Source organism: Engraulis encrasicolus, chromosome 14 (genome assembly GCF_034702125.1).
Source record: "Engraulis encrasicolus isolate BLACKSEA-1 chromosome 14, IST_EnEncr_1.0, whole genome shotgun sequence".
In the NCBI taxonomy this organism is placed as follows: domain Eukaryota; kingdom Metazoa; phylum Chordata; class Actinopteri; order Clupeiformes; family Engraulidae; genus Engraulis; species Engraulis encrasicolus.
The window spans coordinates 54675589-54691700 of record NC_085870.1 but is presented as its reverse complement, the minus strand read 5'-3'; the positions used below and the strand labels follow the sequence as shown (position 1 = coordinate 54691700).

Below are 16112 nucleotides of genomic sequence, written 5' to 3'. Positions count from 1 at the left end.
AGAAAGGCGGGAGATGTGCGGGTAGACGCCATATTTGCGTTACGAATCTTCACCGTTAATTTCTATGGACCCGTCCTATCTCCCCTTACTAGAATATATCTCTGACTGAAACCTGAACACTAAAGTGCACAAGTGCGCCATTTGAGATTCAGCCCCTCTCTGCTGCAACTCAATGCGGTCATCGTGTGGCAGTCTGTCGTATTGCAGTCTGCAGAGAGAACTAGGTCAAAACATCTCTTGGGATTTAGAACGAGGTTAGTCCTGGTAACCCTGTAATTTATCTGCAAAATGAACACAATTGACCAACCCTTCGATTTAAAAGTTCATATTCACTCTAGTTTTTAATAAGTAATCAGCACAGAAAGTTCATCACACGAGTTGCTGTGAACAGTAGGGGGAAATGGCGTGTGCAGTGTGTGTGTGTGTGTGTGTGTGTGTGTGTCAGAGAGAGGGAGAATTCACATTCATTCACAAGTACACGATATAACGTTACACGGTACCACATAAGACATTGTTATACTTCAATACCATTCACATTATCGTGCGTTTTCACATAATGTGCATAAACTCGCACATCGAGATAGTTATGCTAATTAAGGAATATTTGACGTTGCGCAAAACGCGGCGTGCCCCTGTACAGTGGTCAGGGAAACCCCTAGTGCGGACCTGCCAACGCCCGGCACAGAGAAACAAACAGAAAGGATACGGTAAGATAGAAAATGCTATTTAGAGACGTTTTGTGCGCATTTCTTTATTGAAATACCGGGTGTTACTCAATAAGACCACAATGCGTCATCACTGCTAGGATTTGGATGTAAATGTGAATTTCCAGCTTCATATTATTTTTGTCAAATGACAGCCGCTAATGTTATCCTGCTAGCTAGCTCATGCTAACAAACCGACCGTAATATCAGCCGTAGTTTGCTAATTGACTGAAAAGGAAGGGGCTCAGTAGCCGCTATGGGGATGTTTGTACATCATGGACTTAAAACTTGTACGTTTTAATGACAATCCTTCATCTTGTGTGACAAATTATTGTCTAAAGATATTCAGAGTATGCCAATATATTCACCGTTTTTCCCGAGGAGGTAGTAAGGACCCGTTCTCTATTTGCTAGCCGTGTCGGCGGTGAATGCGGCATTTTTCCGAGCTACTTAGATAAATTGGTAACATTAACTAAGCCCAGAAAAAAATCGAGGCCACCCTCGGGTTGTGTTGTCAATGTTCACTTAAAAAAATAACTGTCACCACCATTTAATTGACATGTCAGCCAAATAGGTTATTGTGCCAGATTATCCAGCCAGCTAGCTTTGGCCAGTCAACCAGGGCTAGTGGGTTGTGTTGGGTTTTTCAGAAACTTGGTTAGCCCTGTCGAAGCTAGCTTCACACCAACCTTTATGTGTTAAATTGTGATGTAAACAAACGTGAACCCACATTTAAAATCCATCTTCAAGACAACGCAGATGTAACATGTGAACGTAATCGACAAACGTATGATTTGCGTCAATAATCATTTTTGGTCTCGTCTTGGAATTAGCGGCACCGGAAGAAACAGGCCTTGTAACATCTAATAATATTGAGGCAGCTTGAACAGCCGTCAGGGGCTAAGATGCACAGCTTGTCGGGAGCTTCGTTGTTTACGCTCTATGGTCAAACAGCTAAACAGATAGGCATCGTTAGCAATGTCTGAAAGGATCAGGTGTGAAGTGTGAACACTACGGTTCTCTGTCATATGTTAAGTCTTTGCCGAACCATTTACATTTAGCCTAGGGACAGTTTGCCTGTAAACGAAGGAAGAAAGATGCAAAGCGCTTCAATGAAAAGTTTCAGAAGAGGGTGCACTACGACTTTTTACGGAGAGGAGGAGTGAAATTATGTCACTGTACAATACACTGTACAGCACGAAAGGAAAGATGTACAGAAGATGTGTGGTTACCATATTATTCTTTTACTAGAATGTGCGGGCTATGTTTTATCTATTTAACTGGCTACTCTGAAAACATGTGCCTGTGTTATATTTTACAAAGTGACAGTTTGACTGTCAAGTGCATTTTATAGCCTCCTGTCTGTTAAACCAGCAGTGATCAAATGCAACTTCCTTCCAGACTGATGATGTGTGCTGCCATCACAGGAAAGTGAGAAAAGCTAACAAAGAATTCTGGGTAGTATTATGAAGACATTCGAAGTTCTGGCATGTAGAGCATAGCCATAGACATTTAGGATCCTGGGTCATCCGAGATTTTATAAACTGTATATGTTTAATCTCTCAAACCTCTTGCATCAGACTGTGTGTGGCCGCATGGAATGACTCTCATCACATGTTGGTCACTGCAAAGCAACTTCTGGTTATAGAGAGGATTTTTAGAATTTTGCGTTTGTGCTCAAAAGGGAATGGTTGCGTTCCACTGTACTCTGATTTATTGGAGTCACCTCTAGCCTTGCGCTCTGGGCTGCTGATGTGCTGAAGTTTTGTGATTGTGTCAGTTTTTTTGCAGAGGGGTGGAGGTGATAGAGGTGATAGAGGTATGGGAAGGGTGGTGGCTTGGTGTTCGTGAGGAGGTAGGCAGAGGCAGGAAGGCAGATGAATGCACCATCAGGCCCTGGCTATTGTTGTAGTGAGCATGCTCACACTCCTCCGCGGTCCCATTTCCTGCCTGTGTGTTTCAGGCCCCCCTTGTCCTGTTCCCCTCCTGCTCGGCTTTGCCAGGGGGATCGCAGCTTAGACCAAAGTACTTTTGCAGTTTTAGCCAACAAGGGCATTTCTGTTTTCACGGCTATGATGAAGGTTTCAACATGCGCTACAGAAAAGAATGTCTGTGCAAGAACCACAACCTGTTTAAAGGCCAGCATGCAGTGCAGGAGTTCTGTCAGGTTTGTTGTGTGTTGTGGATGGTTGGGCCAGAGGGGCTGAATGGAAGTCTGAAGACATGACTGTGTGATTGCTCTGCATTCATGTGGGTGGGGCTCTGCTCCGGTCGGCTGGGATGTGCAAGTACAGTTCGCTGCGACATGAATCCAGTTGGACCTGTGGACGTCCCCAGGGACGTCCCAAGTAGGCTAGCCTAAAAGGTTTACCGTGAAAAGGAAACTGTAAAGGTTTAAACCTTAAAGGTTTGAGGAATTCCGCAAGCTACCGGAAGATAAATAATGTAGCCTATTTATTGTTTCTAAACTTTATTATCTGTTCAACGAACTGCATGCAAGACTGATTTTCATTCTTTTTCATGTTCATATTCAAATTGTGTGGTAATAGGTAAGGCTTAGGCCTAGATACCTTTGTATTTATTTGAACTGCCGTGTTTTCACATTCCGTTAATTTCACATTCGAATTGATTAATATACTTTGAGGTTTCACGCTGCACAATGCATTAAAAGCTAAATATTGACATGGTGTTAAGGCAATAAAACTTGGATACGACATAACATTTCCCTACGCGAAGTATAGGCCTACTAGAACGTTGGCCGCGTTGTAATACCAAAGATTCTCTATTCTAATTCTCATCTAATTCTAATTGCATTTAGATCGTCTCTGGTAATACTCCCATAGCCCTTCTACTATAAGTTACTCCATCAGAGACTGTAGGACCTGTGAGTTGGACGTCCCTATATGGGCATTTGGGACGTCCAACTTGCTACAGCCCGCAGCCGACTGCTACTCGGGATGTGGTGGAAGCCAAGCAGACATGCTTCGCTCTGCTCCCCTCAGACTCAGACTCACTCGGCCTCTCCACTTACTCAGCTTAGCTGCCCACTTGACTACGTCCCAGTGGCGCGATGGGCTAGGTCGACCCTCCGCACTCTTCATGTCCCAGCTCTGTGTGCGCAGTAGAGCATGACACGGGAGTGGAATCCCATCCCGTCCCATCCCGGACTGGAGTAAAAGAAACAAATCCCATCCCGTCCACTCCTGAAAATAATGTTTCCCAATCCTGCCCACTCCCACTCAAAATCAATCCCACTCCCGTTTCGTCAAAAAAACTAGACTAAAACTTTTTTAAATGAAAAAATAAGCGAGCATTCCCGCTCCCGTTCATTTGTATTCCCGCTCCTGCCCGCTCTCATTCATCTTTATTCCCGCTCCTGCCCGCTCCCGTTCATCTTTAAAAATTTGACTCCAATCCCTCGGTAATCCCGCAGGACCCGCGGGACCCACGGGAATTCCTGAAAAATGTCATCCTCTAGTGCGCAGTTCACTGTTGGCCTGTTTGTCCCAGCCACCCCATGGGCTAACTGAAACTCTTCTGGCGCTTTATATGTCAAGGTATTCTCCTCTACCTTCATGCAAAGACGTGTTTTTTTTTAGATGGGGTTTTGACTGTGATTTGACTGAAGTATTTGGCTGTTTGCTTTGGTTGTGGCTGCATGCATATTTCAAAGAAAATGCCTGCCTTGAAGTCTGATTCCTTGTGGCTGTTGTAAACAGAAATGTGCTATGTCTGAAAATTCTCAGTAACTGGCTGGTTAGGACTATTCCAGTCAATACATGGATGCTGGACCCCTCTACTAAAACCTGTAACTGATCCTACTGTCTGTATTGCAATGCAACCAAAGAACTTTCCATAAAATATGTCTTGGGTATCCTTTTTTTGGGTAATGGTATACAAAGCTGTCGTACCACTTTGTGTGTCACCTTAAAGGGCCTAATGTTGGTGACACATCTAAGTAGTCTTTCTTTTAAACAAGTTCTTTGGAAATTACATGTAATTTATTTACTTAAATGTCTCTGCACTGCATGTGTTGCTGTTTCTTAGTTTGTTTTTAGTTGAAGCTGATGTCCTGTCCTTTCTGTAGCCTGAGGATACAGGATGCAGAACAAAAAGGAATGGACAGAGGTTGTTTACAGGCACCCCTATTATGCTGATGGTACAGATTGGCTTCAAGGTGGCTCTGTTCATCTCCCTGCCGGCATGCATATTGATAAAGCAGCTGCTCCTAAAGCAAACCATCAGTGTCACCCTCGGGAGCTGAGAGGGAGGACCTCTCAGGCCACCAACGTGCCATTGTTAGACCCCTCTGTGGCCTGACCCATTGTTTGGTGGTGTGGTTGTGCGTGGTCAAATGCATTGTTGTTGCAGTCAGTGAGCTTTATAGCATTTCCAGGCAATTGGTTGTGTCTCTCCAGACACAATTGTCTCTTGCCTCTGTCCCCAGGCAGTGCACCCTCTGCAGCAGTAGCCTGGTATTGCGTGCCTGCCCTGTCAGTCTGCCCTAGCTGCTGGTTGATACTGCAGTGACCTACAATCCGGCCAGTACCCAGGCCAGATTAATGCCAATGGGGCTTTGGCAGACGGAGTAGGGAGACTGCAGCTTTTGGGGGTCAGCTGCTTTCTCTGACTTACCCACAGGCCATAGATCTATGGTATTTTTTCAGAGACGCCTTGTGATGCAATTTGCCCAAGCATGAAAACTTCCATCACGTCCACATGCTGAGATGGACATGGATCATAGAGGTTTAATTTCATGGTCAGGGGAAGGTTTTATTGCGGGTTTCCGCTAGGGGTGGGCGGTAACCGCGGTATAATATCGTGTGCGGTATTTTTTCATCAATGATAGAGATTTTGTGTCATACCGTCTACCGCAATAGCGCATTGCGTCCTGCACACTCGCAGAGGAATAACAGCAGCACAGGCATTTCATTAAAAACTACTCAATACAAAATGTGTAATGTATGCTACAATTGTTTGCAATTGTATGTTATGCCAAAACATTTCAATTCTAGAGTGTAAATTTACTTTTAAGGATGTAAAAGTTAAAAAATGTGTTTTCAAATTATTTGAATGACAAGAATTCCCACATAGATATAACAACGTCTGACCAGTCATTTAAAAAAATAAAATGCAAAAAGCGGTCTTTTGGTCATTTAGCCACAAAACGCTTAATTTTTTCATATTATACACAATGTACAATACCGTGATATATACCGTGATATATACCGTGGCTAAAATTATACCGAGGTATACATTTTTGGCCATACCGCCCACCCCTAGTTTCCGCCATGAGTGTTGGTTAGCAAGTGTGCTCTGCACTCGCAGTGGCTCAAGTAGAGAGGAATGTATTGTGTTTAGAGTAGCGTAGCCTAACTTTTTGCAGTATCTACAAATGATAAAAAAAAATAGTTGAAATTTGATATCGTTTGACAGCAATATTGATATTGTGATATAAAATCGATATATTGCACAGCCCTACACTTAATGCATTTTGTCATTTACAGTGAAGGCGCAGGTGGCATTGGATGGAAGTAGTGTAATTTTTAAGTAATTTGAAACAAACTGATTATTCTTAAAAGCTAGGCAGACAGACTTCCTGTACGGCACAAAGCATACTGTGAATGCAGTGATGAGAAAGATGAGTTGTGAAGCCCACTGTAGTGTCGGTGTGTGTATTGTACATGTCCTGGTGTTTGTCTGGTGCTAGATGCCACTGCTCCCACTTGTGTTCTCCTGCATCCTCTGTCTAGTCCAGTGCATCCTTTCCGGTATTGTGGTCAGTCAGTCATAAACAGGAAGTCTTGAGGGAACGCTGCTCCTATGTGGGTTAGAGGTTGAGGCCAAGGAGGGCTCATCAAGAATTGGCTATTTATTTCAGCACATGCAAATGCTGTCCTATCCTTTTGGGAGGCTTCCTGATTTCAGCTTCTTAGGTGTTGAACTCATGTATGGTGGTGAATAGATATGCTTCAACAATCACTTTCCCTCTTAGAGGCAAGCTGGACTGCCATCAGTGCAGATGCTTAATGTGGAATCCTCTGCATTAAATATTTACAATCTCAGTGCAAACCAATGTGCCCTGGAAGCAATGTTAACATACTCGTGGCTTTAAAAAAAAATGTATTCTATAAGAAACCACCCAGTGGACAAAGTGGATGGGTGACGTATTGTTCAGATCTGACTGACTGTAGCCGAGAAGAGGGACTCATGCAGCCTTATGCTACGTCGAGACCAAGGGCGACCTACGCTGTCTAATAGCGGTGGTAGCTGATGAATTCACCATGAATTTGCTTTATTCGCTCTGGACGTGACATTGACATGTTTGATTTAGCTAATCGCATAACGGCTCTGGCTTGACAGACTGGTACATTCGGATATGAACATTCCAATTGGTTTTCGCCGAACCGCGTCATAGCTCATTACCATAATATTGGTTTGGCTTCAGTTGTTGAAATTCGCTTTGGCCGCTCAGTTTGCTCCCCCGCTCAGTTTGTTTCGGCCCTGGCGAAGTCGCTCTGCTCGCCCAGTTCGCTTACCTGCCATAGAGACATAATGACTTCCGTCGCTCAGTTAGCATAGGTTGCTCTTGGTGTGAACAAGGCATTAGTGGTGGTAGTAGTAGTACTATATCTGTCTGCCCTGCTAATTAGGCCACTTGTCACTCTGTGCAGCGGGCAAGTGTAGAGCTGATAAGAGGGAGGGTACAGGCTTTGCATAATATCATGTCGACATAGGAAGCATGTACAAGTGGCTGTGAAACGCAGACTAGAGTTCTACGGAGCAAGTACTCCCTGGGCTATAGTAGCAGACATCCATCATCCCTTTCTTTGACATTACTTTTCTCCATAGGTGAACATTTGGGGTGAAACTGGATCAAATGCTGTGCTTTGTATTGGTAGTGAAATAACCCTTGTTTTTGGGCATATGCGCTCTGCAGATCTTGAAAGAGCAGCAAACCCTGAGAGACTCCAGCTATGCAGACGATTAAGTGCGTTGTGGTGGGCGATGGTGCCGTTGGTAAAACCTGCCTGCTCATCTCCTACACTACCAACAAGTTCCCCTCGGAGTATGTCCCCACGGTAAGTGTGCTGACCCAAGACTGATGTGTCTTTTTTCCCCTGCTCCTTTGAGATTGCATTTTTTACTTTCCCTTTTCTCCTCATCATTGTCCCTTGTGATTTGTGTTGTAGGTGTTTGATAACTATGCAGTAACGGTGATGATCGGTGGTGAGCCCTACACTCTTGGACTCTTTGACACTGCAGGTATTGTATCCATTTTTATGTCATATTCTTCCTTTTTTTTAAAAATGTTTTTCATACAGTGAATTATGGCAGGTGGCTTTCTTACTGGCCTGCTAATCATTTTTGTCTTGTCATGAGTGTTTTCAAATAATCTTTTATATTAAGCTAAGTTATCCTCCAGTTGCCTGTTCGATGTCATTGAATACAATTTGCTTAGTAGGTCATACATTTACCTGTTCTAGCTGGTGCAGTTTGCTACGCCAAGAAAGGAGCCGTTTGACCCTGTACTAAAGGCACTCTGCATTGAACAGCAGAGCTCAATGAAAACCTGAAGTATATAGTTAATCATTGAACAAAGAGGCCAGATGCTAAGCTGTTTCCCGATGAGCAATGTAAAATTGATTTGGTGAAAGTCATGAGGCTGACTGTTGGGTATTGATGAGGAGATAACATAGACATTTTATTCAGTTTCAGGGTAGGCACTGGCAGGATCTCCATTCTCCACCGTATTGCTTCCCTGTTCAGGCACACGTTTCTGTGCAGGGAACACGGGTGGACTTGGAGGTCCTGAACGGGTCTTAAATGGCCAGTGTAATGACCAGGTATTGAAGAGTATGTGGGGTCCAGTATTATGGGACACATGAGTGTGGTAGTGATGACCTCTAATTTACCTGCTCCTCTCATCTGATCCTGATTACCACACCCCTTTAGCCAGGTTGATGAGCTGATCAGTGAACTCGTATCTGACGGGACTTTTACTTTCTCAATCCAGGTTTTTCAGCTGATGTTGGGCTCACCTTCTCTGTCTGTTTTCCCCCCTCTAGGTCAGGAAGATTATGACCGGTTACGGCCCCTGAGCTACCCCCAGACGGATGTCTTCTTAGTCTGCTTTTCTGTCGTCTCACCTTCCTCATTTGAAAACGTCAAAGAAAAGGTAACCGTGCCGTCACGTGCAGTCAGTGCTTACTGTTCTAGGAATGCCATATTGCTGCCCTTCTGTGTTTATGTTGGAGAAAGCACTTTCAGACTGTGTCACGCTCCAGTTAATCATTGTGTGTCACTGCGGTGGACACGGTTGTGCTAAAAATAGCACGGTAAGCAGCTCTTCCCCGTCTCTTTTGCTCATATTCTTTTTTTATCCGACATGAAACATGCAGCAAATGATGATCGTTGGTGTAGACTTATATCAGCCTCCCACCTTAACCAAAATGAGGTTTACAATCAAATACAAAAATCTGAAACTTCAAGGCATCTTAGTAATTATCATGAAAAAAAGTCAAATAATTAGCAGTTGTAAGGGGGGTTAATTTGCTGCCTTGCACATATGGTCTTTTGAACACGTCTAAATCTGAATTGTTTGGTAGGCGCATGTGATCAAGTGTTGTGCTGTCTGTGCCTTCAGTGGGTCCCAGAGATCACCCATCACTGTCCAAAGACGCCCTTCCTGCTGGTGGGCACGCAGATCGACTTGCGGGACGACCCGTCCACCATCGAGAAGCTGGCCAAGAACAAGCAGAAACCCATCACCCCAGAGACAGCAGAGAAGCTGGCCAGAGACCTCAAAGCCGTCAAATACGTGGAGTGCTCAGCCCTCACACAGGTAAGACGCTACTGCCCTGACACACACACACACACACCCACACACACACACACACACACACACACACACACACACACACACACACACACCATCGCTTCTTTCCAATGTCCTTACACCCGTCCTCCACCTGTGCTTGTGGCCTCCCAGTTTGCTGACGCCCCACCTACTTGGAGATGATGATGATAATGTTTCCCCACTATGAGTCTAGCCTCAACTTTCTGGCGACTATTCCACATTCAATATCCCGAGTGCAAATGAGAAAATGACATTTGAATTGCACTTTTGCGTGACATTGAAATAAACGCCTGTAGTCAATGACTCCTTGTGACATCATCACAATGCCACAAGCACAAGGGTGGACGGAAGTTAAGATATTAGAAAGAAAACCCCTGCTCATGCAGGTATGACACTCCTACAACCACACACACACATGCACACACACGTGTGCACAGAGATGGCAGGCGCACACGCACACAGGTGAGAGGGCCTAGCTGTGGCTGGTGCTTTACCATCTGTGTGCCTCTTGAACACCATCTGTGTGATGCCAGCCACAGCCAACACTAGGTACTAACCGTAGACATCTCAAAAATACTTTACATATAGCTGGTCCAATAGCATCAGTCTGTTTTTGTTTTAAATACGGCAAAAAAAAAAAAACAAATGGGTAAGTCTTCCTGTGTTACTTCTTCTCGTTTTTCGCTACTGAAATAAGCCGACAAACAAACAAACAAGAAAGTGGAGACAAGAAATCATGTTGGTGAAAGGCTCACAGACACTTGGTGAGGGTGATTTTGAGGGTGGATAGTGGTTTAAGATGTGCGGATGTGTCTTATGGACTGTGATGTCAAACCCTGCAGAACACACTGAGCCAACTTTTATGCTGGCAGCTTCCAAGCAAAATGTGCTCTTTTGTTGCAGACTGTCAGCTGAGCCCAGCATGAGTTATTTGGCACAAGAGAATAACTCTGCTTGTGGTGGCGGAAGCGGCCTGTTTGCTGGTTGATTATGGGTTTTACTGTGGAGCTGTTTACAGTTTATCATTTATCTTCCTTTTCTATATGAGTATTTAAAAGTTGCTTCACAAACTTATTTAGTCAAGAATTTAAAATTGCAATGATGAGTGTAAAATGCTCCCTCAGTCAGTTGTTAATGTGGTATACTGTGCTTATTTAGTTATTACATTACATCGCATTTGGCAGAAGTGTAAGTCTTAAGTATGTTCATCATTGGCTTTTAGTGATCTGCAACATTTGGACCTATACTATACCTATACCTATACCTATAAGTGTAGTGCTTGTGTTTATATGTCCTGTGTCCACAGTATGTGATTCTAAATGCTTGATGAATATGGTGGTCATGGTAAAGAAAATATTTGTGATGGTTTATAGAACAAGCTCCAGAGTGATGATATATTCTCCTATTTTCAGTCAATTAGTAAAGCCATTTCCCGCAATAGGGTGAATATCAGCCCTTTTATCGCAGATCCACTGCGAATTGGCCAAGTGGCTATGCTGCGTTTTCCTGTGACACAGTAATGGTGTACGTCCTGTGTACTGTGAAGGAGCTAATCGGAGCAGAATGAACGACTGCAGGCTACAAGCGCTCATAGCTGAGAACTGAAGCCAGGATCTCCCATATGCTTAGTAGACACATCCCTGTTTGAAGAGGATTAGACCCGCTGCGTCTTGGGTGGGGAGGTGGGGGTGAGAGAGAGAGAGAGAGAGAGCCTGCCTGCCTGGATCCTAGGGGTGGCGCCATATTGCCTTTCTCCATCTTTTAGAAAAAGGGCTGGTCTGCATACTGCACGTAAGCTCGAAAAATATTTATTAGAAAAGCAGCAGACACTAGGGAAAAGCTCAGTTTGCGAAGTCACCCAAACATTTTTTAGGAGCATAAGTGCAATGTGCAGACCAACCTTTTCTCTTGTGTCTGCTACTGTTGTCTTGCACCTGCAAAGATTACATTGGTTGTTTGGACCCTGCCGAAAACGTCACTTTCCATCTTCTGACTTCTATCCCCTCTCACACTGCCACTGTCTACTTAAAGTCAGCGCCTTGCAGACACCGCTTCCTCTGCCAGGTCTTGATGTTGCTTTACAGGAAGGAGCCGATTCCTGCAGTGCCACTACTAATGACTTCTGCCTCAAATGAATGTACTTGCAATGCTGTGTAGCTCCATCCTCTGTCTTTGCCTTTAGAGATCTCTAATGAGGTGTGCGCACTCTCATCATTAGCTTCATGCAGTTTGCTTGCCTGCCTCTGTATCTCTCTTTGTCTGTATCTCTCATGTGTTTCCCACACAGAGCTGTGATAACATGCCATAATGTATTAACGGTCCCAAAATGCATTCCCAAAAGCATCACGTCCTTAGAATGTTAATTGATCCCCACCCTATAGAGAGCTTAAGACTTGTGGGAAACACAAATCTCTCTCTCTCTCTCTCTCTCTCTCTCTCTCTCTCTCTCTCTCTCTCTCTCTCTCTCTCTCTCTCTCTCTCTCTCTCTCTCTCTCTCCTGTTTCTACTTCTAAGCTGTTCTGTAGGCTAGATGCTAACCTTGGTGCTTTCTTCTTTCTCCTCTCCCCCTGTGTCTTTGTAGAGAGGTCTGAAGAATGTATTTGATGAAGCTATCCTAGCTGCCCTTGAGCCTCCAGAAACACAGAGAAAAAGGAAGTGCTGTATATTCTAAGCCTGCTTTCTAAATCCCCATCCCCTGCCCAGTCCCACCTCCTCTACCCTGCCCACACCCCTCCTCTTCCTACGTCTGCTGCTTTCGTTGGTTTACCTCCTGTTCAGAAATGATTTCAGCTCCTGTCCTGCGCCTCTCTCTCTCTGATCTCTACCCCAACCCTCACGTCCCCCCCCTCCAACCCTCGCCACATAAACTGTGCTGACCATCTTACAAATGTGAACCACATTCATGACCAAAACTTCTCTTTTCTATTAATTTTTCTGTTGTTTTCTTGCTGTGGTTTTTGGCCTTTGCTTTTCAACCCCTGCCGTCTTCCTTTTTCCCCCTTTCCTTTGGTCCTTTGGTCTTTCCTTTCTTCCTGTCTTAAAGCATTTCAGGGCAGTCTAGCCCCACCACCTCCTGTGGAAGTTGATGCCGAAAGCTCTAGCTCTAGCCCGCGTGGACTAGAGCAAGTGTGTAGTTTGTAGTCTGTAAGTGTCAGGAGGTGGGGGTGAGGGTGTGTTTTCCGCCAAATTATCTGTTTGCCTTGTGTTCTCTTGGGGTTGTGACTTGTGATTTTTGAGAGGGCTCAGCATAAAAAAATAAGTTAAAGAAAAAAAAGGGAAGTGGTTCAGTGTTAGCGCAGTGGCATGTCAACTGTGTCTCTGCACAAAGCTAGTTTTTAAACCCATTCCTTTATGTCTTATATATTATTTTGTACTATGGCCATGTATCATAGAATATGATCAAGAATTATGTATGGCTACACTCGGCTATCAGGATCCGTTCCCATCCGGCTACTGTATGGGGATACAATCTATTAAAAAAGCTCAGTAATGTTAAAGAAATCTTGTGAAATGATTTGTGACATTAATAAAGGTCAACTTAAAAATAACATTAACATGGTCTCGCTCTTTCTTTCCTCGATTCGGTGAAGAGCATCAGGGGTCAGAGTTGTGTCTTTGATTTTGTCAATATACAGTTGCAGACTAGATGGTGAGTATGCTGCTCACTGAGACTGCAGCACTCAGCCTTGTGTTTCCATCCTTGAGGTAAAGCTTTTGTGCAAGTCTAACCCTCAAATTCCTACCCAAGTATCCCTTTGTGAATGTGGTTTTGTGGGTTGTATTTTCTTTGCGTATGTGTGTCTGAGCCTGTGTTTTTTCCTAGACATCCACTTTCTTGTTTTGTTGTTTCTGGTGTACTTCCCATGGATTTGGTTGCTGCCTTTTTAATTTCTGCCGATCCGGAAAGCATACCAGATTAACACTCTTCTCACTGAACACTGCACAGTATCACTACAATATTTTAGTCTTGTAGGTCCATTTTGTTGCGGTTCCTCATTTTGCCACAGGGCAATTCACGTGTGTCCCCCCCATTGGTGTGTGTGCTGTCTGTGCATTTGCATCTAGTTGTCATTGTCTTGAGTTGCGCCAGCACAGCTCCGCTGCCATCCTGTTCCTCCCATTCACCAAGTCCCGCCAAGTCAAAGGGACCGCTGTCACCATTCACCACAGCACCCCATTCTGTTTTGTCCAAATGTGTGTGTGTGTGTGTGTGTCCGTGTGTGCGCGTCTGTTCCGTCTGTCTCCTTGTCTGTAATTATGATTTCCTTCCTCATTGGGCCTCCGTGTCTCTCCCCTTGCTTTGTGTTCACAGAAAGGACTAAAGAATGTTTTTGACGAGGCGATTTTGGCAGCGCTGGAGCCACCAGAGCCCAAGAAGAAGCGCAAATGTGTTTTGCTATGAAAACCCTACACACACACACACACACACACACACACACACACACATGCACCTACACACACGCATACATGCGCACCCACACACACGCATACATTCACACAGTGGGGTGACCAGTCCATAAGTACATATACACACACACATCTTAACACTTCCCGCCTCTCCTCTGACTCCAACCCTACCCCTTACCCCATCCCTCTTCCCTATATCTGCTAAGGCTGCCCATCAGCTTTGCTACCCTAAAGCAATTTATTCCTAGTTAAAAAAAAAGTGTTTATGGTTGTGTTTGCTTTGCAATGAAGTTTCAAACGATGGCCCTGTGTAATGCCATAGTGGACAAAATAGACACTTTCTTGTTTTTTGTTTTGTTTTTATTGTTATTATTATTGTGGTTATTGTTTTTAATCCCAAACGTTTTACGATCATCACGAGGGCTAATTCAAATGTGTGTGTGATCTTAGCCCTGAGCTTCAAGGTGACCCTTTTCGAGTCCTCGTCTGCCCTCGTGTCTTACGGCCAGGGGACTGGGCCAGTTGTGCTCGGGGGAGACCCGGAGCAGGAGAGGAGGGGGAGAGAACCTCCTGAGCTGTGAAACAGGGGTTTTCTTGAAGCCAACCACTTTACTTGGGCTCTGTTTCAATGGTCAGCTCTCTCCGTTTTCATTAAAGTATGGTTCTCCTCCCACCCCTTTTTTAATGCAGCTGGGTAGTTCTGACTTGCTGCTTGAACTGTAAGGCATCCCCGTTAGGCATTCCCGTTCCTTCCCCCCAATCCACGCGCACCCAGGGCTTCATTGAGAGCCTCACCTGAAGTGCTTGCAAAGCTTTGTTCCTGTAATTATTGTTTAAAAAAATTGCCAACACCTCTGTTTGAAGGAGGCATGATGTCTTGAGCAGTGAACTGCGTCAGTAAACGGATGAAATGCTTTATTTGTTAATTGGTGTTAAAAGCGGGTTGTCGGTGAGAATTTTTTCTTCTCAAGCAGGAAGAACTTTCTAACAGTGTTAGTGCAGGAGGTGTGATCTACTTGCGTTTGCCGGGGACCATAGATGGTGTTGAAGTGGCGACCTGTGGGTGATGTTCCTGTGCTGTAGGTTAACATTAACAAATAATAATGGAAGCTGACAAGTCATAGGTTCCACTTTTTTATTTTGTTTTCTTTGTCATCGTTCACTTCTTTTCACATTTTTGTTTCTTTTCTTTCTTTTTTTCCCTCTGTCTTTTGTGCTGTTTATAATCTGACAAATTTATTTTTCAATTTTTTTAGGAGCCGGACTCCTACTAAACTCTGGTCCACCTGTCAGTCATTTCAAAATAACCACAAGAATGAAGAATACTAAGAAGTCCTCTCTGTCTCTCTCCCTCCCGAGCCAAATGTTGCTCCACTACGCAGGTGGACCAGAGTCTGTGGGACTCTAGCAGTCTGTGTCATACAAAAGGTTTTTTTTTCTGTTTTTGGTGTAATACCAAAGGCTATGTATGAAGTCTGTCTTGTATATGCATTCTTTTCAAAGATATTAAACTTATACCTTAATTGCCTTTATCAGGTTTTCAATATATTTTGTGATATTTAGTTAAGGTACTACGTAAAACAAAGCAAAGCAAATCGTTACAAAGTGGCCCTGTGGTGAATATTTGATTAAAGAGTCACCAGGAAATTTAAACTATTCTGATTTGCAGGAAACTTTGCTATTAAATACTGCAAACTTGGTGGTTTGAAATGTATGGATTTTGGAAAAGTACATCTTTGAATATAGTGACTTGTTAAAGTCTTCAGTTGTATAGGTCATGAGTCTTACATTTTTTAACCATCCTGCTCATCTCGTGCCCTAGACACTGAATTTCTTTGAGCTGCCTCTTCCCTCTTCAAGTATACACATTTACATTCATAATCTGATGGCCCAGTACAACAGTTGTATTAATATAGTATGCATGTGATTAGGGCTGCACAATTAATCGAAAAATAATCAAAATCGTGATAACATAGTGAAATCGAACTCATGATTTTAATCGTGATTTAATCATGGCTAGTGACCTACTTTTGAGAGCGTCCTTGAACCCAGAAGATACTGACAGGCTGGTGTTTCTGGCCTGAAATCTGTCCATTTAAGTTTCATGCTATTGCCTTTACATAATTATTACAATTCATTTT

The 16112-nt window shown here is 43.9% G+C and overlaps 1 protein-coding gene across 2 annotated transcripts; it reads left to right on the top strand.

Moving 5' to 3' along the window:
* The first annotated feature begins 631 nt into the window (after positions 1 to 631).
* Positions 632 to 15503, top strand: cdc42 (cell division cycle 42). Of its 2 annotated transcripts, none has more exons than XM_063216158.1 (6): positions 632 to 707; positions 7645 to 7786; positions 7898 to 7970; positions 8774 to 8883; positions 9352 to 9549; positions 13877 to 15503. In XM_063216158.1, the coding sequence occupies exons 2-6, from the start codon at positions 7682 to 7684 to the stop codon at positions 13964 to 13966; spliced, it is 576 nt and encodes a 191-aa protein (XP_063072228.1). In that variant the 5' UTR covers positions 632 to 707; positions 7645 to 7681; the 3' UTR covers positions 13967 to 15503. The 2 variants fall into 2 exon arrangements, with proteins under 2 accessions (XP_063072228.1, XP_063072229.1); XM_063216159.1 differs by lacking the exon at positions 13877 to 15503 and adding an exon at positions 12146 to 13112.
* The last annotated feature ends 609 nt before the right edge of the window (positions 15504 to 16112 follow it).